At 44.8% G+C, this 26,337-nt stretch overlaps 1 protein-coding gene across 5 annotated transcripts in view; it reads right to left on the bottom strand.

The window, feature by feature from the left end:
• The window catches only part of LOC125448771 (lysophosphatidic acid receptor 6-like), a 57,636-nt gene that overhangs the window by 1,527 nt on the left and 29,772 nt on the right, over positions 1 to 26,337 (bottom strand). For 3 of the 5 annotated variants that reach the window (XM_059642654.1, XM_059642655.1, XM_059642656.1), the window contains exon 3: positions 22,569 to 26,176. The exons of the other annotated variants lie outside the window; for them this stretch is intronic. In XM_059642654.1, the coding sequence (XP_059498637.1) occupies positions 26,102 to 26,176 (75 nt within the window). In that variant the 3' untranslated portion in view covers positions 22,569 to 26,101. Of the gene's footprint in view, positions 1 to 22,568; positions 26,177 to 26,337 lie in introns of those variants that run through there. 5 annotated transcript variants of the gene reach the window in all.

Below are 26,337 nucleotides of genomic sequence, written 5' to 3'. Positions count from 1 at the left end.
TTTCTCCAATGTTTTCACATCTTTCTGATTGCCTGGCACCAGGCACTGTATGCAATACTCCAGTTGGGATTTAAGCAGTTTCTCAAACAAAGTTCATACAAGTTCAGCATAACCTCCATGCTCTTGAATTCCAAGGTCCCATTTATGAAGGCTAGCCCATTATGCACTTTTTTTTAACAGCTCTTTCGAATAGTCTTGCCACTTTTAATGACTTGTGTGCATGTAGCCCAGGTCTCTCTGTTCCTGTACACCCTCTATAATAGTCCCTTCTGTTTTATATTGTCTCTCTGTGTTCTTTGTACCAAATTCATCTTCACCCTGAGCTTTAACTGTCCACCTTTCCACCCATTCCACCTGAACATCAATGCCCTTTTGAAGCTCTACACCGTGTTCCTCGTATCATTTGGCAGCTATGTTCTCTTCAAATCCCCTCTCATCTGACTATGTTTAGCTTGTTTCTCGCTTGAAGAACTGAGGTGACACACAGTCCACCATCCCTTTCTCTGTTTCATCATATTCTGCATCTCTCTCACCAACAAACTAGTAGGGATTTGTTTCAAATTAAGGAGTTGCTGGAGGGTTAAAATGGCAGACGGTGGGACATTTCTTTGCCGCTCCTGTGGGAAATCATAGACAGTTTAAATATCCCCTTGTCTGCTGGAAGTGTGTCCAATTGCAGCTCCTGTCAGTCCACGTGAGTGAGTTGGAGTGACAGTTCGACACACCTAAGAGCATGCAGGAGGCAGAAAGCATCATAAACAGGAGTTTTAGAGACACAGTCACACACAATGATGAGGCAGATAGATCTGTGACTTCTAGAAGAGACAGGCAGATGGTGCAGGAGTCCCCTGTGGCTATGCCCCCATGCCCCTTTTGCATGTTCCTGCAAAAATGAAGGATAAGGATGACAAGATTCAGGAAACTTGGATGACAAGAGAAGTTGAGTGTTTAGTCAGAAAGAAAAAGGAGGTATGCATAAGGTTTAGGAACAGACAAAGCCCTTAAAGAATACGATGTTAAAGAACTCAAAAAAAAAGTTAGGAGGGCTAAAAAGGGCTATAGAATGTCCTTGGCAAACAGGCTTGAGCAAAATCCAAATGCATTGTATATTGGTGGGTATGAAATTGTTGGGGTCATTAAAGGAAACAAAGGTCACAAAGAAGAAGGATTTGGTAGATGCTGAGTCAAAATGGACACTGTAGAAAAAGGACATGGTAGACAGTGAGTGTGTTGATATTCTAGGGCATGTTGATATTAAAAAGGTGTTGGGTGTTTTGAAAAGCATTAAGCTAGACAAGTGTGAAGTGTTGCACTTTGGGAGATCAAATGTTAAGGAAACATATATAACTATGAACTGCATTAATGTACAGAGGAATCTCAGGGTTCAAGTCCATAGCTCCCTGAAAGTGACCATGCAAGTAGATAGGGTGGTAAAGAAGCATACAGCAAGCTTGCCTTTATTGATCAGGGAATTGAGTACAAGAGTCAGGAAGTGATTTTGCAGCTTTACGAAACTTTGGTTAGGCCACACAGAGTATTGCATTCAATTCTGGTCACCACATTACAGGAAGGATGTGGGGAATTGGAGAGGATGCCAAAGAGGCTCACCAGGATGCTGTCTGTATTAGAGGGTATGAGCTATAAGGAGAGGCCCGACAGACTCGGGTTCTTTTCTGTGGAGCGGTGGAAGCTGAGGGGAGACTTGATAGCAGTCCATAAAATTACGGGATGCCTAGTTGGGTTTGACGGTCAGAATCTATTTTCCTAGCATTGAGATGTCTAAAACTAGGGGACATGCATTTAAGGTGAGAGGGGGAAAGTTCAAAGGAATTTTGAGGGTCACGTTTCTTCCACAGAGAGTGGTAAGGGTCTGGAACCCGCTGGCAGGGGATGGTGGGGGAGGCAAATATAATAGGGGCATTTGAGGGACTTTTAGGATAGCACATGAATATCCAAGAAATGGAGGGGTATGGATCAAGAGGAGTCAGAAGGGATAAGTTTAATTTGACATCTTGTTCAGCGCAATATCATGGGCCGAAGGGCCTGTTCCTGTGCTGCACTGTTCTATGTTCTAAGTTCCCAGGATCTGATGGGATCCATTCCCAGAATGTTGAGGGAGGCAAAGAGAAATAAGTTGAAGGTAAAAATGGGGTAAGTTTAAAGGAGATGTGAGAGGAAACATTTTTTTAATGCAGAGGTGCGAAGTGTTTGGAATCTGCAGCCAGGAGATGGTGGAGTCAGATAAACACATGACAATAAAATCAATCAATCAATCAAGCCAAGAGCAACAGGGGCTAGATACAGAGAAAAGCTCCCTCTATATCCACATCAAGGATTGCCAGAACAGCTTAGTTAATGTATTCCTTTCTTTAACATCATAACTTTCACCAGTTTCTTCCCTCCCTTTTATTTCCCCATCCCCCAAAAACCTACTCTTACTCTAATGTTTCCTTTCACTTTAGAATGGTGGATCTGCTGTCACAGAGCCCAGTCGGAATTTAAAAGCAAGTTATAGTAGGATTGGATTCTTTTCGTTTCACAGGAAGTTCCTTTTTAAATCGAAATTTATGCTGTTCTTCCAGCTGAAAAAAAATTAAATGATTTCATATTGAAAGGACATTTTGCTGGAGAAAATGCCTTTTTATTAACACATGAATGGCTGGTTTCCGGCTGTCAATGTCAGTCTGCTCCATTTCTAAACTTTTTTGGACCTTACAAACTGATAAGATAATGACAGTGTTTCTCTTCTTCACACACACAAAAAAATCATTATGTTAACGAGCTGAATGAACATTGGAACAATTATAATACTGTTAAATCATTCACGTGATGCCAAGAGTGTTGTATATTGATAAAAACTGTTCCTCCAACTGATACTAAATTCTGAAGTGTAGAGCAGGCTCATTACCTTAGTACTATCAGATGTTCAGTCGTAACAGAGCACCACACTGTTGGAAGATCAGTCCTGAGGGAGCGACGCAGTGTCGGAGGCTCAGCAACGAGGGAGGGCTGCACTGTTGGAGGCTCGGTGCTGAGGGAGTTCTGCACTGTCGGAGGGTCAGCGGTGAGAGAGTTCTGCACTGTCGGAGGGTCAGCGGTGAGAGAGTTCTGCACTGGTGGAGGGTCAGTGCTAAGGGAGTTCTGCACTGTCGGAGGGTCAGTGCTGAGGGAGTTCCGCACTGTCGGAGGGTCAGTGCTGAGGGAGTGCCGCACTGTCGGAGGGTCGGTGCTGAGGGAGTTCCGCACTGTCGGAGGATCAGTGGTGAGAGAGTTCTGCACTGCTGGAGGATCAGTGGTGAGAGAGTTCTGCACTGCTGGAGGGTCAGTGCTGAGTGAGCGCCGCGCTGCTGCAGGGTCAGTGCTGAGTGAGCGCCGCGCTGTCGGAGGGTCAGTGCTGAGGGAGTGTTGCACTGCTGGAGGGTCAGTGCTGAAGGAGCGCCGCACTGTCGGAGCGTCAGTGGTGAGAGAGTTCTGCACTGCTGGAGGGTCAGTGCTGAATGAGCGTCGTGCTACTGGACGGTCAGTGCTGAGGGAGTGCCGTCCTACTGGACGGTCAGTGCTGAGGGAGTGTCATGCTACTGGACGGTCAGCGCTGAGGGAGCGCCGTGCTACTGGACGGTCAGTGCTGAGTGAGCGCCGTGCTACTGGACGGTCAGTGCTGAGAGAGCGCCGTGCTACTGGACGGTCAGTGCTGAGGAAGTGCCGTGCTGTTGGACGGTCAGTGCTGAGGGAGCGCCGTGCTGTTGGAGTTCAGTGCTGAGAGAGGGCCACAGTGTTGTGGTGAGGCAGTGCCGTTGATTATATTTCTTTCTCTGAGTGTCAGCGACTTGATGCCGAGTGACCTGCCTTCTGGTCACATGGTTTGCTGAATTGCTTCAGAGCAGCAAGTATTTTTGTTCGGGTCTGCCACGAAGTGCAACTTTCCTGTAAGTCATTTCTGAATTTTAGCAATCAGCAACATAAAGCTTTGAAGATATTGCATCCTTCCTCCCAATGGCATTATGATGGCTGAGGTTGTGCAATCCTTATGAATTAACACGGTACATGTGATTTTGCTATTATCTAACTCACAAGTTGTGTTTCAGTGGGGAACATCAGCATTATTGCACCAACTAGATGACTTCTGTATGTGTGGAGGCAATAGCTCCGTTCTTCTGTCACTGGCTTTGTAATTTTCAGACTTGTGTTCTTATGGAGATCTGGGTTTGTATCATTCATTGGAATTTAAACTCGATTTTTCTTTGTCAAACTTCCGATTAAAAGTCTCATGCTCATTATGAAGCTATTTTCGTAAAAATCCCTCTGCTCCACTTGGGGAAGGGGGATCTGCCACCGTACCCATTCTGGGCCTACACGTGACTCCAGACCCACTATGCCGTAAACTCTTAGCTGCCCTCTGAAATAGCCCAAAGTAAGACATGGGGAGATATGGCCTAATGATGTTATTCCTGGACTGTTAATCCAGAAACCCAGATAACCTCTGGGAATCTGGGTTCAAACCCTGCTGTGGCAGATGGTGGAATTTAAATTCAATACCTATCTGGAAATAAGTTTCTAATGATGATTGTTGCTGATTGTCAGAGGAAAAACCCATCTGGCTCACTAAGAGAATCTATCTAAGTTTGATGTGTTCTAACTTAAGCTGAAATCTCAAAAATAGGGTCACAAGACTCAAAACATTAATTCTATTTTCTCTTGCCAGGTCTCCAGCAATTTGTTTTGGATCTCTGCCTTCTGAGTCCCTTGTTTTAGTTCACAAGCCCTTGAGGTTTTGAGTTCATGGGTAATTTCACTGGTAGCATCATCATGTCAAAAAGTAAGGCGCTGACTATTTTCCAGTCAAGCAATAAAAGCTCATGAAAAGAGATAAAAAGGGGGAGGAGGCATAGGAGAGTAGGACTAGCCAAATTGCTCTTGCAGAGAGCCAGCACCAGCATGATGGAGCAAAAGGCCTGCCTTTGCGCGGTGATCCCACCTCCCAGATGAACATAAGCATTCCCTTGACCCTAGTGGAGATTTCCACTCAGTTAATACTCATTCCTCAACACATCGAAGAGTTGGACATGATCCGTTTGAATGTTGTGAGATACTTGCAGAAGGGCCTGCCTTATGTAAACTTGTGAATTAGGAAATGTATATCTGCAGTTGACAACCTACGATAAAAGTTACCCTTTGGCCTACTCGCCCATCCTGACTTGGAAATGTATCACTGTTCCTTCAGTGTCCCTGGGTCAAAATCCTGGAATTCCCTCTTTAATGGCATTGTGGGTCAACCTACAGCATGTAGACTGTGGCAGTTAGGGAGGGAATTCCAGATTTTGACCCAGGGACACTGAAGGAACAGCAATACATTTCCAAGTAGGAGAGGAACTTGTAGGAAGTAAGTATTCCCACACACCTGCCGTCCAAGTCCTTTGAGATGGAATTAGGCTTGCTGTTTAAGGAGCCATGGTGAATTTTTGCAGTGATGTGAAGGGGATGGTATTGGACTGGGGTGGACAAATTCAGAAATCACATGACACCACCTTTGTCAGGTGAAGTGCATCCACTCCGAAAGCTTGTGATTTCAAATAAACCTGTTGGACTATAACCTGGTGTTGTGTGGCTTCTGAATTCCTGCAGTGCATCTTGTCGATTGTACACACTGTTGCTACTGAGCGTTAGTGGTGGAGCGAGTGGGTGTTTGTGGAGATGGGTATCCTGCATGGTCTTGAGTGTTGTTGGAGCTGCACACATTCAGGGTCCCAGGGCTGAGGAATCAAGGACTAGAAGGCATCAGTTTAAGGTGAGAAGGGAAAGAATAAATGGAAACTTGAGGGGCAACTTTTCTACACAGATGGTGGTACGCATGTGGAATGAGCTGCCAGCGGAAGTGGTTGAGGTGGGTATATTAATATTTAAAAGGCATTTGGATGAATACATGTTTAAGAAAGATTTAGAAGGATAAGGGCCAAGTGCAGGGAAATGGAATTTGCATGGATGGACATTTTGGTTGGCAAGGACCAGTTTGGACCAAAGGGCCTCTCTCTGTGCTGTAGGACTCTGTGACTCAAAGTGGGGAGTATTCCTTCACACTCTTGACTTGTGACATTGGTGGACAGGCTTCGGGGAGTCAGAACGGGAATTATGCAAATACAGTATTCCTAGCCACTGACCTGCTCTGTCACCACTGGATTTATATGATGAGTCCAAATGAGCTTCTGGTCGATGGTACCCTCTAGGATGTTGGTAGTGGGAAATCTTGACATACTTTGCTTCCTAGGGTAATTTAAGATAAATCACATTTTTTTAGGCTTAACGGTGTTGTCTTTACCACCCACTTGTCAGTTCAGTCAGAGGCCGTTCAGTCCATCATGTCTGCGCCAGCTCTCTGAATGAGCGCTGTGCTATAATGTGTCGAACATCCAAAGTTGAGGCAGTTCAATCTCTATTGACAAGATTGTTAACAACGTCAAACTCACTGTGTATAAAGTTTTCCAAAGGCTGTGTGTTTTGACCAGTGACTAAGTGGCTGATAACTAAAGTTGAAAACCCATTAGTGGCCAATTATGGTCAAGGAAAGGGAGTGTGTCCGTCTGTTGTTCCTTTTAAGTGTGCCCTGATTTGACTGATTATTCCCTCAATGCGCCATATGCTAAATGGGTTTCAGTTAGATTTGACACTGAATTGTTGAACACAGATATTCATGTGCCCTGACTTAGGACAAGTCAGTATAGTTACTTCCCTATCACAAGGATACAGTATTGTTTTGCTTCCTTTAATAACAGAAGCCCCGTGCGCTATCCCACACATGTTCAATAGAAGATTCTCAGTTCCTCTCTAGTTGCTTTCTGAGCTCTGATACATAACTTGAGACTGTAACCACAAATAAAACCAGAGCAAATTCGAAAAGGAAATGCATTCGAATAAAACAAACGGTCTGTTTATCTTGAGGTGCGAATGGATCCTCTGTAAACAGCTGAAAACCTGAGGAAAGGGAATTTTGTGCAGGGAACATCATTCATCTTGCGGTTATGATCACTGAGACGGCTATCTTTTCAGCAAATTTTGCCAGCAATTCGAGATGTTTTCTGTGCCTAGCGCACTCTGATGAACGTATTCCCCAAATATTCTCCTCAAATAACATCATCTCAGATTCTTAGACTGAGGATTTGCCAATGGTTTACCCATCCAACCTCCAATTTCTCTCAAATGTGTTCAGGACAACATACGCATTTCCTGTTTCTCACACTTGCACGGGTCAACGAAGAGCACCCGAGGCCCTTCAATAAAATAATAGCTGATCTGCTTGTAACCTCAAATCCTCTTTCTTGCCTACTCCTTATGACTTCTCACCCCACCCCTGGTTTAACAAGATTCCATCAATCAGTTCTGAAGACTCCAATCTCTAACTTTCTTTTTCTCTCTACAGATGCTGCCAAACCTGCTGTGTTTCCCTAAAACTCTATTTTTGTTTCATGTGTTAACTTCCAGTCACAAAATATTCAAGGAGTTTGCTCCCAGCACCTTTACAGGAAGACGTATCAAAGACCCACAACCCTTTTGAGGAGCCGGATGAACACAGCAGGCCAAGCAGCATCAGAGGAGAAGATGCTGATGCTGCTTGGCCTGCTGTGTTCATTCAGCTCTATACCTTGTTATCTCAGATTCGCCAGCATCTGCAGTTCCTACTATCTCTGAAACCCTTTGAGAAGCAATATTTTTGCCTCGTTTTAAAAGTATTGTTTAAAAAGTGACCCCTAATTCTAGATTTTTTTACAAGAGGAAAATTTCTCTCCACACATGTATACCACCAGGTCCCCTTAGACACCTTAATATGTTTCAAATAAGTCAGCTCTTAATCTAAACTCCAGCAGATGCAAGGCTAGCTTGTCCAACCTTTCTGACTTATTCCGGGTATTAATGTAGTAAATCTTCTCCGAGTGGCTTCCTTTCCTTAAATAAAATAACCACTATTATGTGCAGTTAAGATACAGGAGCAGAAATTAGGCCATTTGGCCCAGCGATTCTGCTCTACCATTCAATCATGGATGATAAGTTCCTCAACCCCATTCACCACATAACCCTTGAGAATCAACAACCTATCTATCTCAGTTTTACATGTACTCAATGACCTGGCCTCCACAACCTTCTGTGGCAGTGAATTCCATAGCTTCACCACTTTTGGGCTGAAGATGTTTTTCAGATGTGGTCTCACCAGTGCCCTATTTGACTGAAGCACAGCCTCCCCACTCCTGTGTTCAACTGCTCTCCCTCCTTTGTTGCCATCAGCATCTAATCTGGTAAAAATTCTCGGCATTCCTCAGGATCTTCAAACTAACTGATAGCTGATAAAAGAAAGATGTATTGATCGTAGCAGAGAGATGCTGATATATTTAAAGAGTGGACAAAACAGTAGCAGAAGAAGATTAATGGTGGGCAAATGATAGGCCGAAGGGCCATTTTTCTGTGCTGTAGATCCATAATCAAGCATGAACTTACCTAAAACCCTGAAAGAACTGCCAATGCTATAAATCAGAAACAAAAACAGAAGTTGCTGGAAACATTCAGCATCTGTGGACAGAAATCAGAGTTAATGTTTTGGGTGGAGTGACCTTCCTCAGAGTTGGGAGTTCTGAAGAAGGATTGCTCGACCCAAAGCATGAACTCATCTAATTTGGACCAGATTGAAAGGTGACCAGAAAGAAGTTTATAAAATAATGACGGGTATAGTTAGAGTTAATAGCAGGTGTCTTTTCCTGAGGATCAGGGATTTCCAGATTAGTGGGCACATTTTTAAGATGAAAGGAGAAAGATTTGAAAAGACACAAAGAGCAAATTATTTACACAGAAGGTGATTCGCGTGTGGAATGAACTTCCAGAGGAAGTGGTGGATGCAGGCACAATTATAACATTTAAAAGACATTTGGTTATGCACATGAATAGGAAAGGTTTGGAGGGATATGGGCCAGGAGCAGGCAGGTGGGACTAGCTTATTATGTGATTGCGATCGATATGGACTGCTTGGACTGAAGAGTATGTTTCCATGTTGTATGACTCTGTGACTCGATAAAATAGATGATATTTTTGAAACAGCTAAAAGTTAGGAGTTAAGAAGGATCGAGACTTATATTCATTCAAGCATAAGACGTGAGCACTGCTGGCTAGGTCAGCATTTGTTGCCCATTCTTCAGAAGGTGGCAGTGTGTACCTGACTGGCTGTAATTCCACTGTTGCTGGCACACACTCACGCACATACACTCTCACACACACACACCATCCCCACCCCCGCACACACACACATACAGGCACACACACACTCATACTTTCCCCCCCCGCAACACACACACTAACACTCAGTGCTGTTTGCAAGTCAGTTCCAGGCTTGTGACTCAGCAACAGAGGATGAGCAAAAAACAGTGTCAAGTTTTGTAAGAATGGGGGGAATCTTGTAGAAACATATAAAACCCTGATGGGACTGACAGGCCTGCAGGAAGAATGTTTCTGATGTTAGGGAAGTCCAGAACTCGAAGGCGGGGTGGGGTGTGAGATCTAAGAATAAGGGGTTAGCCATTCAGGACTGAGAGGAAGAAGAATTTCACATAATTGTGAACCTGTGGAATTGTACCACAGAAAGCAGCTGGGGCTAGTTTGTTCTATATACTCAGGAGGAAGCTGGGCGTGGCCCTTGGGGCTGATGTGATCATGGGGTACGGAGAGAAAGCGGGAATGGGATACTGAGATTGCATGATCAACCATGATCATATTGAATGACGCTGCAGGCTTGAAGGTCTCAACGGTCTACTTCTGCACCTATTTTCTACAATTCTGTCAGGATGGAGGGAACCTGCAGGGGATGATATTCCTACACATTTGCTTCCCTTGTCCTTCCGGATGGTAGTGGTTGCAGGCTTGGAAGGGTCTGGGTTCGATGGAGACTTGGGGGGCAAAAACGTGTAACCTTTCCATTGGAAACCATTATCTATAGGAATATTTGATTGGAAGCTTGTGAAAATAGAATAAAACTTTTGTACTTGTCATGAAGGTTTGAGCTGTGCACCATTATTAGATGTGTAAATCTCTCAATTACATAAATGTTTAACCAAACGTTTATCTCATACAGCCGAAACAGGGAATAAAGGGTTAAACTCAACCTCTCAACGAGGTGCAGTGCGGGTTCACCAGGACAATGGAAAGTTTGGAAAATCAGGATAAAACTGTGAAAGCTGGGGCACTCCCATATGATGGGGCGACATAGATTGTGGATTACAGACGTGATGGGAAAACGAGATCTTTTCAGAGTTGGAATGTGGGCACGACAGATTTGGAGAAGCAGAAATTTATGAAGGATACAACTCTGCTGACAAACCACTGTAACAATCCATTTTAACACAGCGTCCTGTTCGCTTGCCCACTTACCTGTCCTCAGCATACTGCAGCATTCCAGTGAATCACAGCGCAAACTTGCCACCCAGGTTGGTAGGGTTGTTAAAAAGGAATGCGGTGTGTTAGGTTTTATTGGTAGAGGGATTGAGTTTCGGAGCCATGAGGTCATGTTGCAGCTGTACAAAACTCTGGTGTGGCCACACTTGGGAGTATTACGTTCAGTTTTGGTCGCTGCATTATAGGAAGGATGTGGAAGCACTGGAAAGGGTGCAGAGGAGATTTACGAGGATGTTGCCTGGTCTGGAGTGAAGGTTTTACGAGGAATGGTTGAGGTACTTGAGGCTGTTTTTGTTAGAGAGAAGGTTAAGAGGTGACTCAATAGAGACGTACAAGATGATCAGACGATTAGATAGGGTGGACAGTGAGGGCTTTTTTCCTCGGATGGTGATGGCTAGCATGAGGGACATAGCTTTAAATTGAGGGGTGATAGATATAGGACAGAAGTCAGAGGTAGGTTCTTTACTCAGAGAGTAGCAAGGACATGGAAAGCCCTGCCTGCGACAGTAGTAGACTCGCCAACTTTAAGGGCATTTAAATGGTCATTGGATAAACATATGGATGATCATGGAATAATGTAGGTTGGATGGGTTTCAGATTGGTTTCACAGGTTGGCACAACATTGACAGCCAAAGGGCCTGTACTGCGCTGTAATGTTCTATGTTCTAAACTGGAGAAATAAGATCTCATTTTCAGACAAGGCACTTTACAACCTTTAGGACCTAATATTGAGTTCAACACCCTCATATTGTGAACCCACTCCCGTTCCTTCCCTATTTTTAGCTTTACTTGTTATATTCTGTTATCATGTCCTTTATCTCCTGCTCCCCAACCCCAGTGGGACTGCCTCCTCTTTCAAGTCTGGCAGTTAGACACTCTATTGTTCCGCCATTCTCACATTCCCATCACTTCATCTGAACTGTCAGTATCTTTCCTCCACCAGCACACTACACTCCACCACCCTTACACCCCCGCCCCTTGCAAGTCTTGCATAAATGCTGTCCCCCTCCACACTTCAGCTCTGATGAAGAGTCATCCAGACTGCTCTCTCTCCATGGATGCTGTCTGACCGGGTGGGATCTCCAACATTTGTTGCTTTTAGCACAGACTCCAGCATCTGCAGTAATTTGCTCCTGCAGTTCAAAACAAGAGGCTTTAGACTTGAAATGTTAACTCTGTTTCTGTCTCGCTGCCAGACGAACTGACTTTCTCCAACAACTTCTCATTTTGTTTTATTTTATTAAAGCCATTGTTTGGCCTGTATTGGGCAAGTATCTGAGCACTTTTGGCCCTGGAAAGACAAGACTGCAGCCGGCACCAAGGAACCACTTCAGTGTGTGTTGGAGGTGACATACAGTAACCATTGCATGACAGTGAATAGGGGATTTTTGCAGTGCTACTTCACCCAGCCAGTGATACACCCACATCAAACGCTGATTCTCATAGATAACAAAGTGTGAAACTGGATGAACACAGCAGGCCAAGCAGCATCTCAGGAGCACAAAAGCTGACATTTCGGGCCTAGACCCTTCATCAGAGAGGGGGATGGGGAGAGGGAACTGGAATAAATAGGGAGAGAGGGGGAGGCGGACCAAAGATGGATTGAGGAGAAGATAGGTGGAGAGGAGAGTAAAGGTGGGGAGGGGATAGGTCAGTCCCGGGAGGACGGATGGGTCAAGGAGGCGGGATGAGGTTAGTAGGTAGGAAATGGAGGTGCAGCTTGAGGTGGGAGGAGGGGATAGGTGAGAGGAAGAACAGGTTAGGGAGACGGGGGTGAGCTGGGCTGGTTTTGGGATGCAGTGGGGGAAGGGGAGATTTTGAAGCTTGTGAAGTCCACATTGATACCATTGGGCTGCAGGGTTCCCAAGCGGAATATGAGTTGCTGTTCCTGCAACCTTCGGGTGGCATCATTGTGGCACTGCAGGAGGCCCAGGATGGACATGTCATCTAAGGAATGGGAGGGGGAGTTAAAATGGTTCGCGACTAGGAGGTGGAGTTGTTTATCGCGAACCGAGTGGAGGTGTTCTGCAAAGCGGTCCCCAAGCCTCCGCTTGGTTTCCCCAATGTAGAGGAAGCCACAACGGGTACAGTGGAGACAGTATACCACATTGGCAGATGTGCAGGTGAATATCTGCTTGATATGGAAAGTCATCTTGGGGCCTGGGATGGGGTGTGAGGGAGGAGGTGTGGGGGCAAGTGTAGCACTTCGTGCAGGTGCAGGGAAAGGTGCCGGGTGTGGTGGGGTTGGGGGGGAGTGTGGAGTGGACAAGGGAGTCACACAGAGAGTGGTCTCTCTGGAAGGCAGACAAGGGTGGGGATGAAAAAATGTCTTGGGTGGTGGGGTTGGATTGTCGATGGCGGAAGTGGCGGAGCATGATGCGTTGTATCCGGAGGTTGGTGTGGTGGTATGTGAGGACGAGGGGGATCCTCTTTGGGCAGTTCTTGCAGGGGCGGGGTGTGAGGGATGTGTTACGGGAAATGCGGGAGACACGGTCAAGGGCATTCTCGAACACTGCAGGGGGGAAGTTGCAGTCCTTGAAGAACGTGGACATCTGGGATGTGCGGGAGTGGAATGCCTCATCCTGGCAACAGATGCAGCAGAGGCGAAGGAATTGGGAATAGGAATTTTTGCAGGAGGGTGGGTGGGAGGAGGTGTATTCTAGATAGCCGTGGGAGTCGGTGGGCTTGAAATGGACATCAGTTTCTAGCTGATTGCCTGAGATGGAGACAGAGAGGTCCAGGAAGGTGAGGGATATGTTGGAGATGGTCCAGGTGAGGTTGGGGTGCAAGGTGTTGGTGAAGTGGATGAACTGTTCGAGCTCCTCTTGTGAGCAAGAGGCGGCGCCGATACAGTCATCAATGTAGCGGAGGAAGAGGTGGGGTTTGTCCACCTATCTTCTCCTCTATCCATCTTCGGTCCGCCTCCCGCTCTCTCCCTATTTATTTCAGAACCCTCTTCCCATTGCCCTCTCTGATGAAGGGTCTAGGCCTGAAACGTCAGCTTTTGTGCTCCTGAGATGCTGCTTGGCCTACTGTGTTCATCCAGCTTCACACTTTGTTATCTTGGATTCTCCAGCATTTGCAGTTCCCATTATCGCTGATTCTCATATTGCATTTCATGCGATTGTCAACTTAGATGAGGACTCAAACCTGTTGGAGGTACTAATTGTGATTTCTCACTGGCTAGCACAGACTGTTGCAGGTCATTTTGGAATGACTGAGAGTCTGAGGTTCAATTTGCTAAAAATGAAAGGCATGTGACCAGTTGCCCTTGACCAGCATCTGACCCCTAAAGCCCCTCATGCAGTGAGCCAATGAAAATGAGCCACACAGTGACTGTGAATACAAAGGCTACGCTTCGCAAAAGGAGCTGCTTCATATTCTTTTTGGTCAGTTCCACGTATTGGCGACCAGGAAGTTAACAATCCGGCACTTTCACCCATCCAGCTGAAACTTATGAAATCCTAGAATTTACGGCACAGGAGGTCATTCGACTTGTCACGTCTGTGCTGGCTCCCAAAAGAGCAAGCCTCGCTCTCCGGTCCTATCTCCGTAGCTCTGTAAATTCATTTCTTTCAAACATAGATCCAGCTCCAGTTTTTTTTCCCTTTATTCTTCAATGGGGTGAGGGCATTGCTGACTGGGGCATCATTTATTGCCCAGATGGAAGTTCAGAATCAACTGCATTGCTGCAGGTCTGAAGTCACGTGTAGGCCAGATCAGGTAAGGATGGTAGTTTACTTCGCTAAAAGACAGTAGTGAACCAGATGGGTTTTTCCAAAAATCAGTAATGGATTCATGGTTATCATTAGATTCTTGGTTCCCAGATACTTTTTTAAAGAAAACTGAATTCAAATTCTACCACAGCAGGATTTGAACCCAGGTCCCCAGAACATTATCTGGGTCTCTAAGACCCTGATAATACTACTAGGCCATCACCTCTCATAATTTTGAAGCCTCTAGTGGAATCTGCCTCCAATGAACATTCCAGGCAGCAAATTCCAAATCCAAACAAGTAAAAAAGTTTCTCCTAATCTCACTGATAGCTGTCTTGTTTGGATTTGGAATTCAGATCCTTGGCACTGTGAGGCAGCAGTGCTAACTACTGAACCATCACACCACCCGGGGGGAAAATAATAGCGAATTTCCTCCAGATGGCTTTGAGTTCTTCAGTGGATGTGAAAGTCACCATTATCCCAGTCTCTCATTGGAGAGAGACAATTGGTGGTGAGCTTAAGCTGAGTGTCCCTGTGCCTCAGATATAGGGACAGGTTGAGGAGGTGGGGCCTTGGTTGTAACCTCAACTGTTGTGAGAATTGGGATCTGTACCACAAGCCAGCCAGCTGAATGAACCAATCCTCTTGAGATACAGGTTAAACCACTACAAATTGTCTCTCTATCTCACGAGAAAACAGTACGTGCTGACTACCTTTACTGGTTGTGAGAAAAATAAGTTAGCTCTTTAAAGGAGAACACTGATCAACACAAAGGAGGCATTAGGTCAGGTCACCAAAAGCTTGAACAAAGGGACTTTGAAAAGAGTTATGCAAGGGAGGAAGTGCAGTAGAGAAATACAGGCATGGATTTCTGTAACGTTACAGACCAGGCAGCATGAACTTCAATAAAGACTCAAGACTGCAGATACTGGAAATCTGAAACAAACACAGGGAAACTCACCGTGAAGAAGAGGGACACCAGACTTGAAATAGTGCCTTTGTTTCTCTAGCACTCCACGGATGCTGTTGAGTTTCTCCAGCATTCCCTGTGTTCACCAGTCTCCAAGAGATTTTAAGTAGAGCCATCCCAAAGAATATCTTGGATGATTGTGGGGTTGAAGGAGATTACAGTTCAAGATAAGGGCGAGACTGTGCAGGGATTTTAAAGGAACATTTTAAAATTGCTTGACTGAGGGACAAATGCAGAAAGGAATCAGAGAATGGGATGCTCTCTGATTTAATGCATGGGCAACCTCAGGTCCACTGGAGGTTAGGTTTATCATCTAGGCCAAGTTCCCTGGCCAGAGCCGATGGAATGCCAATTGTCACAGGTGTTTTTTTCAGGTGGGATGTTCACCTAAAGGAGGTTCCATCTGGCCTCCTGCATGGGCATGGAAGATCCCATGGACAACAAAAACAGGAATTGCTGGAAAAGTTCAGCATCTGTGGAGAGAAATCAGACTTCAAAAAGAAAGGAGTAGAACACGCCCCCATCTACATCAACGAAACTGAGGTTGAGAGGGCAAAAAGCATCATGCTCCCCCGATAATCGACACGTCATGGACTTCCCACGTAGATGCAACAGTCAAGAAGACACAACAATGTCTCTTCCTCAGGTGGCCCAGGAACTTCTACAGATGCACCTTTGAAAGCACACTTTCTGGGTGCATAACTGCCTGGTATGGAAGCTGCTCTGCCCAGGACTGTAAGAAACTGCAGAAGGTCATGTGCACAGCCCAGACCATCACAGAAGCCAACCTTTCAACCATGGACTCCATTTACAGGACTTGCTGCTGTGGAAAGGTGGCCCACATCATCAAAGACCCATTGCACCCTGGTAATGATCTCCTACAGTCTTTTCCACCACACAGAAGATACAGAAGCCTGAACACATGCACAAGCAGGTTCAGGAACAGCTTCTTTCTGGCCATTATCAGCCTCAAATAAAATAACCTGTAACGTAACCTGTAAGCTTCTAAGTCTTTTTGATCTGTACATCCTTTGCTTGCTGTGATCTGCCTGTACCGCTCACAAACAAAGCTTTTCACTGTATTTTGGTACGTGACAATAAAAGCAATCAATCAATTCACGTTTCAAGTTGAGAGACCCTTCCTCAGACATGCTGAGCTTTTTCTAGCCACTTCTGTTTCAGTTTCTGATTTAGAATATCTGCAGTTCTTTCAGTTTTTGTTGAAGATCCCTGGGATCCTGCTTCAATTGAGGAGGGATTGGTGAATTCTGAAAAGTTTTTAAAAAAATCGATTGGAGAGAGGAATGCTTTGGTATTGGTTGCTGGCCACACAGCTGTTTGTCTGACCTTGCTGTTTCCTGAGTTAAATAACGCAGGGACGTCAACCGTCCTGCGCTGCTTCCGAAAACACTTCTGAGGTGGAACTGCAATTGTGAAATGTGCCACTTGAGTGCAAGTTGTAGGAATATCCCACACACATTACACAGAATCTCCGAGTGAAGACTGCAGTGCACAACTGCAGCGTGATCAGTGCGGTTCTCCCTTTGCTTTCAGTGTGACCTTGGCTTTGAGCAACAGGGGATGTGATAAAACAAACAACTTGTTTGGGGTTTAGGTTTTTCTGTTTTGCATCTGCGAAAAGATACCGAGAAACAACAGCCTACACCCACAGCTTGGTTTATAGATACTGTTCAAATATTCGTTTCTCATCAGCTCTGACTGCAATTTCTAAAATTAACCCAGCAGCAAACAAAAGCAGGTCTCCGAGGAGAGTCAATGTTTAGGATGATAGCTTCCTTGCTGAGCTGTCCTTCAGAGGTCTCCCTCCTCCAGGCCACCCTTGCCTAGCTCGAAGAAATCCCAACCCACAACCTGGTAATGATCCAGCTGGGGCTAAAGGGAATGGGGGACAAGACTGTAGTCCTGGATGGTCAGCCATGTCGTAATGAGTGGACGGGCTGAATGGGCCAATTTCCATTTCTATTTTGCATGTTTCTACATTTCTATGAATGGCACAGCAGACTCAAAGGGCTGCTTGGCCTCCTCCTGATCCTATTTTCTAGGGTTTTATAGAACAGAGAACAGTACAGCACAGTACTGGCTGTTTGGCCCACAATGTTGTGCTGACCTATTATCCTACTCTTAAGATCAAACTAACCTGCATACCCTTCATTTTACTATCATCCATGTGCCTATCCAAGAGTTGCTTAAATGTCCCTGAAGTATCTGACTCCCCTACTACAGCCGACAGTGCGCTCCATGCACTCACCACTCTCTGTGTAAAGAATTTACCTCTGACATCTCCCCTATATCTTCCTCCAATCACATTAAAATTATGTCCCTGCATGATAGCCATTTCCGCCCTAGGAAAAAGCCTCTGGTATCCACTTTATCTATGCCTTTCATCATCATGTACACCTCTATCAAGTCACCTCTCATCCTTCTTCCCTCCAATGAGAAAAGCACCAGCTCCCTCAACCTTTCCTCATAAGACCTGCCCTCCAGTCCAGGCAGTATCCTTGTAAATCTCCTCTGCACCCTCTCTAAAGCTTCCACATCCTTCCTACAAAGAAGCAATCTGAACCGAACACATGAAGGATGTGTTTATGAAGGAGGGCCAAGGCACCAAGGGCTTTTATATGTTCCTATTTTGTACTTATCTATGTTTCTATGAATGGCAGAGTAGGTCCAAAGGGCCGAATGACCTACTACTGCTACTATTTTCGATGTTTCTAATGTTAGAAATCATACCACAGGAAGGGTTAATCGATCCTGGAGGGGCTACAATGCAGATTGATTGAAATGCTCTGCAGAAAGTAAATGGTTGAAACCTGAGAAAAAAAATTGGGTGAAGTTATCAATGTTGAGGTTATTGAGATGTTTAAGAATGGTTAAAGGAGCTGAGGGGATTGGGTGTTTTAATGCCTTATGTTGAGGGAGACCTATAAAAACAGTAACCACAAAATATGAGGAAACCATTCAGCCTGGAGATTTATTTCAGTCTTCTCTTCCTAGAGGAGTACAGGGACAGTAGGTATATAGTCAAGAGGGAAGTCAGGAGGGCAAAAAGAGGATATGAGAAAGCTTTGGCAAATAGGGTAAAGGGGAATCCAAAGAGATTCTACAAATAAAAGAGTAAGTAGGAAGACAATAGGGCCCCTTAAAGATCAGCAAGGCCACTTAAAGATCAGCAACGTGGAACCGCAGGCAACGAGCGAGATACTAAATGAGTATTTCGTGTCAGTATTTGCTGTGAAGGACAGGGAAACCAGAGAACTTGAGGAAATCTCAAGAAGTGTCCATATTTCAGAAGACGAGGTGTTGGATGTCCTAAAAATGTGTAAAGATGGATAAATCCCTGGGATTTGATCAGTTGTTTCCCAGAACTTTGTGGGAATAGGAAGAGATTGTTGGGTGTGAGTGATAATGGGAACTGCAGATGCTGGAGAATCCAAGATAGTAAAATGTGAGGCTGGATGAACACAGCAGGCCAAGCAGCATCTCAGGAGCACAAAAGCTGACGTTTCAGGCCTAGACCCTTCATCAGAGAGGGGGATGGGGTGAGGGTTCTGGAATAAATAGGGAGAGAGGGGGAGGCGGACCGAAGATGGACAGAAAAGAAGATAGGTGGAGAGAGTATAGGTGGGGAGGTAGGGAGGGGATAGGTCAGTCCAGGGAAGACGGACAGGTCAAGGAGGTGGGATGAGGTTAGTAGGTAGGAGATGGAGGTGCGGCTTGGGGTGGGAGGAAGGGATGGGTGAGAGGAAGAACAGGTTGGGGAGGCAGAGACAGGTTGGACTGGTTTTGGGATGCAGTGGGTGGAGGGGAAGAGCTGGGCTGGTTGTGTGGTGCAGTGGGGGGAGGGGACGAACTGGGCTGGTTTAGGGATGCGGTGGGGGAAGGGGAGATTTTGAAGCTGGTGAAGTCCACATTGATACCATTGGGCTGCAGGGTTCCCAAGCGGAATATGAGTTGCTGTTCCTGCAACCTTCGGGTGGCATCATTGTGGCACTGCAGGAGGCCCATGATGGACATGTCATCTAAGGAATGGGAGGGGGAGTGGAAATGGTTTGCGACTGGGAGGTGCAGTTGTTTGTTGCGAACCGAGCGGAGGTGTTCTGCAAAGCGGTCCCCAAGCCTCCGCTTGGTTTCCCCAATGTAGAGGCAGCCGCACCGGGTACAGTGGATGCAGTACGTTCAGCCTCAACTGCTTTCTGTGGTAGAGAATTCCGCAGGCTTACCACTCTCTGGGTAAAGATATTCCTCCTCAACTCAGTCCCAAATGGCCTACCTTGCACCCTTAAGACTGTGGCCTCTCGTTGTGGACTTCTCAGTCATCAGGAACATCCTTCTTGCACATATGCTGTCTAGTCCTTGTTTCAGTGAGACTCCCCCCATTCTTCAGAATATAAATTCATAAAAAAAGGGGCAGAATTAGGCCATTTGGCCCTTTGAAGGCTCCCCCGCCATTCAATCATGGCTGATATGTCCCTCACCTCCATTTTCCTGCCTTCTCCCCAAAACCCTTCCTATTACCAATGAAAAATCTGTCTAACTCTTCCTTAAATTTACTCACTGTCGCAGCATCCACTGCACTTTGGGGTTGCAAATTCCACAGATTCACTAACCTTTGGGAGAAGTAGTTTCTCTTTAACTTTTAAATTTTCTACCCCTTATCCTAAGACTACGACCCCTCATCCTGGAATTGTCCCACAAGAGCAAGCATCCACTCCACGGCTATTTTGTTTATACCTTTTATCATCTTGAATACCTCAATTTGATCTCCCCTATTTTTTCTAATTTTCAGACAGTATAGACCTAAACTATTCTATCTTTCTTCATACAACAAATCCCTCATTTTTGTGATCAATTTAGTGATCCTTATCTCTGTACTGCCTCCACAAGTACTACATCTTTCCTCAAATAAGGGAACCAAAACTGTGCACAATACTCCAGGTGTGGTTTCACCAATGCCTTGTAAAGTTGCAACAATACTTCCTTGTCTTTATATTCTATTTCTATAAAGGCCAACATTCCAATCAATATCTTTATTATCTGCTGTACCTGCATGACAGCTTTCTGTAACTCATGAATGAGGACACCCAGATCCATCTGCACCAAAGCAGCTCAAAGTCTCTCCCCATTTAGACAGTAGGTCGCCTTCCCATTTTTCCAATCAAAATGCATGACCTCACACTTATCCATGTTAAACTCCATCTGCCACATTTTGGCCCACTTTTCTAACCTACCTGTATCCAATTGTAAGGTTCTTATTTCCTCATTGCTTTTTACCATCCCTCTTATTTTTGTGTTGTCAGCAAATCTGGCTGCAGAGCCTCCTATCCTTGTGCCCAAGTAATTAATGTTTACTTTAAATAGTTGGGGTCTAACAACCAAACTCTGTGGCACCCCACTTGTTACTTCTTGCCATCCAGAAAAAGCTGATTCAGTTTCTCTTCAAATATTAATCCTGCCATCCGACATTTTGGTTTGGCAAACCTTTCCTGCACTCCCCTCCATTTCCAGAACATCCTCCCTCCACGTAAGGAGAGCAAAACTGCACACAATATTCCAGGTGCGGTCTCACTAAGGCCCGGTACAACTGCAGTAAAACATCCCTGTTCCTGTACTTGAATCTGCTCATTCTGAATATCACCATGCCTTCCTTACTGCCTGCTGCACCTGCATGCTTACCTTCAATGATTGGTGAACACCTAAGTCTCATGGCACCTCACCCTTTGCCAATCTATCATCATCCAGTTAATAATTGGCCTTCCCATTCTTGCTCCCAAAGCGGATAACCTCCCATTTGTCCACATTATACTTAATCCTCAATGCATTTGCCCACTCACTGAATTTGTCTGAAACTTGAGTGCATCCCCTTCACATCCACCCAGCTTTGCTTTGCCTGTAAACTTAGAAATATTACATTTAGTTCCCTCATCACTGTCTACTGTGGACAGTTGAAATACAAGCACCAAATCCTGCTGTACCCTCTAGTCACTGGTTGCCATTTGGGAAAAAGACCCTTTTATCCCAATTCCCACTTTGGTAAATGGTGAAATTTGCATTCAATATTTAAAAGAAAATGTAGGATAAAAGCTATCCTAATGGTTGCCATGTAACCACTCTTGTAAAGGCCACCTACAGCATACTGCATTCAACTCTGGTTTCCCTGCTATAAGAAAGCTGTTGTTAAACTTGAAAGGATTCAGAAAGGATTAACAATGATGTTGCCAGGGTAACAGGGTTTGAGTTGTAGGGAGAGACTGAACAGGCTGGGGCTTATCATCTGGATCATTAATGTCCTTTAGGAAAGAAAATCTTCCTGGCAAATATCTAGACTTCCTTTCCTAAAGGACATGCTCCGAGGAAGGGTCACCGGACCCGAAACGCTAACTCTGATTTTTCCTTCACAGATGCTGAGCTTTTCTAGCAACTTCTGTTTTTGTTCTGGATTTACAGCATCCACAGTTATTTTGGTTTTTCTTTCCTAAAAGACTTCAAACTCATAGCAATACAGCTGATGAGTCTCTGACTCTGATAAGCATGGGCAATAAGTGCCACCTTAGCCTGAGATGCTCACATCTCACAAACTACTTAAAAAAAGAACTACTGGAAGACAAGAAACGATCCAGTTGGGTCAAATCGGGTGAATCCCATCTGAATGCAGTTAGGGTTGATCAGAACAGGTTGCAGATTCCTTTAAGGGAGTAGAAAGGAGAAGAAAGAGCAGTTGCAACACAATGCCTTTTATGATAAGTACAGCAAGCTTTGTTTTAAATGGCAGGCAAACAGGAGGCTGGAAGAAGGCAGCAAGCCCAGATTCAGATGCTGACTGGCTTGTTGTGTCTGATCAGCCTCCTGTTGGTCTACCTTGAATTCCAGCATCTGCAGTTTTTTTTTACTCTAACCTTGTTTTAAATAGCACCTTGTGAACTTGATAAACTGGCACAAATATTGTAAAATGTATCACATTGTTGTGTCCAGTCACTTAAGTTTTCAAAATTTATTTGCCTCAATGTAAATATACTTGTCTAATTGAATGGCCACACAAAATATCAAATATTTCAAGTCAATTTCTCCCCAAATACCAGTCTCTCACGTTGTCCGAGTAGTCAGTTGAGGGTGTCAGTCAGAAGTCTCTCTGCTGGTAAGTTTTATTAGGGCGAAGCTGCAATATTATTGAAGTGATTTGTACTGTAAATAAAACGTGCTGTAAATAAAACCCTCCTCTGCATTGTGTTGCTTATCACTAAAGATTGTGTTTTTATGTTAATTATATGGAACTCTTGATTATCCCAAATATTTTGACGAGCCAGTACACTCCTGGTCCACACAGGTGCTAGTTAATAACAAGCTTGCTGCACTTATCATTCATAAAACAGTTAATATAAAACTAATCAGATGATTGCAGTTACAGACATGTTTAATATACACTGCAATAATTGCATGCTTTGCAAAATTCATCACCATTCAATTACAATTTATGTACTTTTTATTGTAAAGTAGTGTCCCATTGTCTATCGATCACACAAATCTTTTCTGCTTCCGAATTTAATTGCATAGATATTTTTGTGGAATTGTCACAAGAGGTAGTGGCAGTTGGAGGTGGGAATTGAAGTGTTTTGTAGCAAGCTGAATGGATGACAGTTCTTGAAGACCGTGTCATCTGTGATGATACCAAGATCCTTGGGTATAAGGCAGTCATCCTGCATCTACTTGCCTCAAAAATTGGGCTTCACACAGATGCCACTTCAAAGCCCTTGAGGCGCATCACCAACACTTCTTGAGACCGATCCTCCACCACAGCAGGATGTGCTAATATCAGTGTTGAGGCCTCGATTATCCAAAATCAACTGAGTTGGGCCAGCTACAAAATTGGGATGGCTGAGTTCCTTCAACCGTAGCAAATCACCTCTGCCACTCAAGGCCGAGGACCAATTCCACCTCCCGGAAATAGCTGTGGTCTGAGATGTGGCTCTAGAATCAGACTCATCGGTTACGCAAGGACCCACAGAACACATGACTAATAACTCGGAATTTCCGAGGTGGTTGATCATACTTCTTGTCAGTGATGATGCTGATGATGAGTGGCAAGGCCAGTCAGGTATTTAAGCATTTTCCAGCAACATCTGTGAAGTCTTCCTGTCTTTCAGCTAGGCATCACACATTTTCAATCATGTTGGAGCTGTTTTGACTGGAATCTGCTCAGACACGTTTTACAGACAAGTTCCAGCCATGTTCAAAAAAGTATTCCAAACAGTGGGTCTCAGTTTCCCAATGAGACACAGAGGATTTGACAGCTTGGCCGAGGTTCTGGTCCCATGCATGATAATAATGAATTGCAAATTCTGAACAGTCAAATTCTTCAGTCGATATTGGATTGTCATAAATCAAAGAATTATAAAGTCATAGAAAGGTAATGCATAGGCAGGGGCTTGGTTAGCTCAGATTTCTGGCTTATGAGACAGAGTAAGGAATCAAGTAGTAAGGAAGCATGGCATCGATTTCTTCACTGGCGGAGGTGAAAGACTCTCCTTCTCAACCCATCAGCTGAGGTATGGTGCCCCTCAGCTTAAACTTGCCGCTATTATTCTCCCTAGGACTATGGCTACTTTACTGAACAGGTACAGGCCAATCAACCCATCAGGTCAATGCTGGCTTTCTATAAGATCAACTCATCTATAGATACCATACTTTTTCCTCCCCGACAAATTTTTCTTTTCTTATTAAATAATGATCAGGTTTCCCTTTGGAGACCGTGATTAAATATGCCCCTCAAACCGTCACAAAGCAGTGCTATTCAAATTCTGACCACACTCTTCTTTGCCCTTGGTTCTAATGCCAATTATACAATCAAGTAGCAGTAGTAAGTCACTCAAGTCTCAAAGTCTGCCCTTTCATTCTTAAACACCCGCAAACTGGAGGAGCAGCACCTCATATTCCATTTTGGAAACCTATAGCCCAATGGCATAAATGTAGATTTTACCAGTTTCAAAACTTCCTCATCCCATGACCAACCCTCCCTCTCATCCCTGCCACAATCACCAGACACAACCTGTCCATCTTCTCTCTCACCTATCTGATCCTCCCACCTCACTGACCAATCCCCATCACTCCCTACCTGCACTCACTTACCACCACACCACCTACCTTCCCCAGGCTCACCCCTCCTCTTTCTATTTATTTCTGAGTTCCCACTCCCCTCCCCATTTCTGTGTTATCTCTCGTTCTTAATCCTGCCGTAAATGAGAACAGTTTCTCTCTGCCTGGATATCTCAGGAGTAGGAACGCACCTTCTAGTCTCAACCCTCCCCTCAGTCTTGCTTCTCCCAAGAAACTCAATCTGAGCTTTTTTTTTGCGGTAGAAGCAAAACACTGCAGAGGCTGGAAACCTGAGACAAAGACGGAGAATATTGGAAAAGCTCAGCAGGTCTGTGGAGAGAGAGACAGATTTAACTTTTTAAGTCCAGTTTCACTGAAGAGTTCTGAAGAAATCATCTCAACATTAACTGTGTTTCTCTCTGTGTTCGCACGTGAAACCAGGCTTGCTGAGTTTGTCCAGCATCCCCTTTGTCTGTTTCAGCTTTTCCAATCTACCTGAAGTCTTAAACTCAGGCTTAGTGCGCTTTGTCACTGGGGATGCTCACACCCCGTCCCAACTGGAGAGAAAGTTCCCAGGATCAAGGTCCAATTTGCCACTTGTGGGCGGATGGACAAGCTTCTCAGTGAATCAGGAGCCTCGATACTGAGGCCTCACCTCATCAGGTGCTGCAAGCCAATTGAAGCAAGCAGTCTGTGGGTGTTGGAGATCACCGTTGGAGCCCCAGACCTCAGCAGCAAGAAGGCAAATGCTTTTTTTCAGGCTCTTGTGAGGTGGGAGTCAGGGAGATAGGAGGCAATGTGTCCTTTTGGCTGTGCTTTGAGACAAATGGAGCCTCAGGTTATTCAGTTGGTGGTGAGTTGTGGGCCCATCAGGGGACATTAAGTGACACCTTAAGGGCTTTCACTAATGTTGAGTTGAGATGGCCACTCCTGGACTTTCTTGCCCAGGACTTATGTACTGAGGTGGTCAATCAGAATCTCTGTATCTTTAATGCCACCAACCCCTTTTACAAGTCAGCCTGGGTACATTGGATCCATAACATTACCTTCATCAACCTTCTCTGAAGACAGATCAATAAACTAAAAAGTTACGCACTATGCAACTTTCCCTCAATGAATCCTAGACTGATTTCCTCAATTTTTAATTACCCCACACCTCGAACATCACAGCATTTCTTACTTGTCTAAAAGTTGGCCTATAGTTAACGGTGACCATTATTTTGGTGATTCTCAAAGAAGACTTATACCAGACTCAAACTGTGAGCTCTGTTTTTCTCTCATCACAGATATTGCTGGACCTGTCGAATTTCTCCAGCGGTCTTTGTTTGTAATTTGGGGTGCCTTGATGTGGAGGTGCCAGTGTTGGACTAAAGTGAGCAAGGTCAGAAGTCACACTGTCAGTTATAGTCTAATGGGTTTATTAGTAATCACATGGTTCAGGGTTCAATCTGTCACAATAATGTGGCGTCTTCACCCTTTCCACTCTAGTAAATGGGGATCTTAAAGTCCAAGTTGTTTTCACTTGTCAATGGCCTTTAGTGAATATGATGCCACCACACCCAGCTGCCCTTTCCTTTTAGCAGATATAGCTTCAGAAGTGAAAGTATTTTGGGAGAAGTAACACAACAAAGCGATTTCAGCTCTCTGTGAAACCCACTTCTGGCAGATTGTGAGAATGAAGGTCCACAGCGTTGCTAACAAAAAAAAAGACCCTTCAGGCCTTGAGGGGCATTCTCCACAATCGTGAATACCACTTCAAGCAAAAAGCTTGAATGTTTCGAACAAGTCGGCATAAGGTGCTTGGAATTTTTTTTGCTACATCTGAAATTTTCTCCTGATTCCTCCTGGCGGGAGGTGATGACCGAGTGGTATTATTGCTGGACTGTTAATGCAGAGAACCCGAGTAATGCTCTGGGGGCTCGGGTTTGAATCCTACCATGGCAGATGGTGGAATTTGAACCTGAAACAAAAAAAAATCTGGATTTAAGAGGCTAATGATGGCCGTGAATCCTGGTGTCAATTGTTGGGGCGAAAAATCCATCTGATTTACCAATATCCTTGAGGGAAGGAGACTGCCATCCTTAGCTGGTCAGGCCTATATGTGACTCCAAACTCACAACG

The sequence above is a fragment of the Stegostoma tigrinum genome, chromosome 45 (assembly GCF_030684315.1).
Source record: "Stegostoma tigrinum isolate sSteTig4 chromosome 45, sSteTig4.hap1, whole genome shotgun sequence".
In the NCBI taxonomy this organism is placed as follows: domain Eukaryota; kingdom Metazoa; phylum Chordata; class Chondrichthyes; order Orectolobiformes; family Stegostomatidae; genus Stegostoma; species Stegostoma tigrinum.
This window is presented reverse-complemented; position numbering and strand designations above follow the sequence as displayed.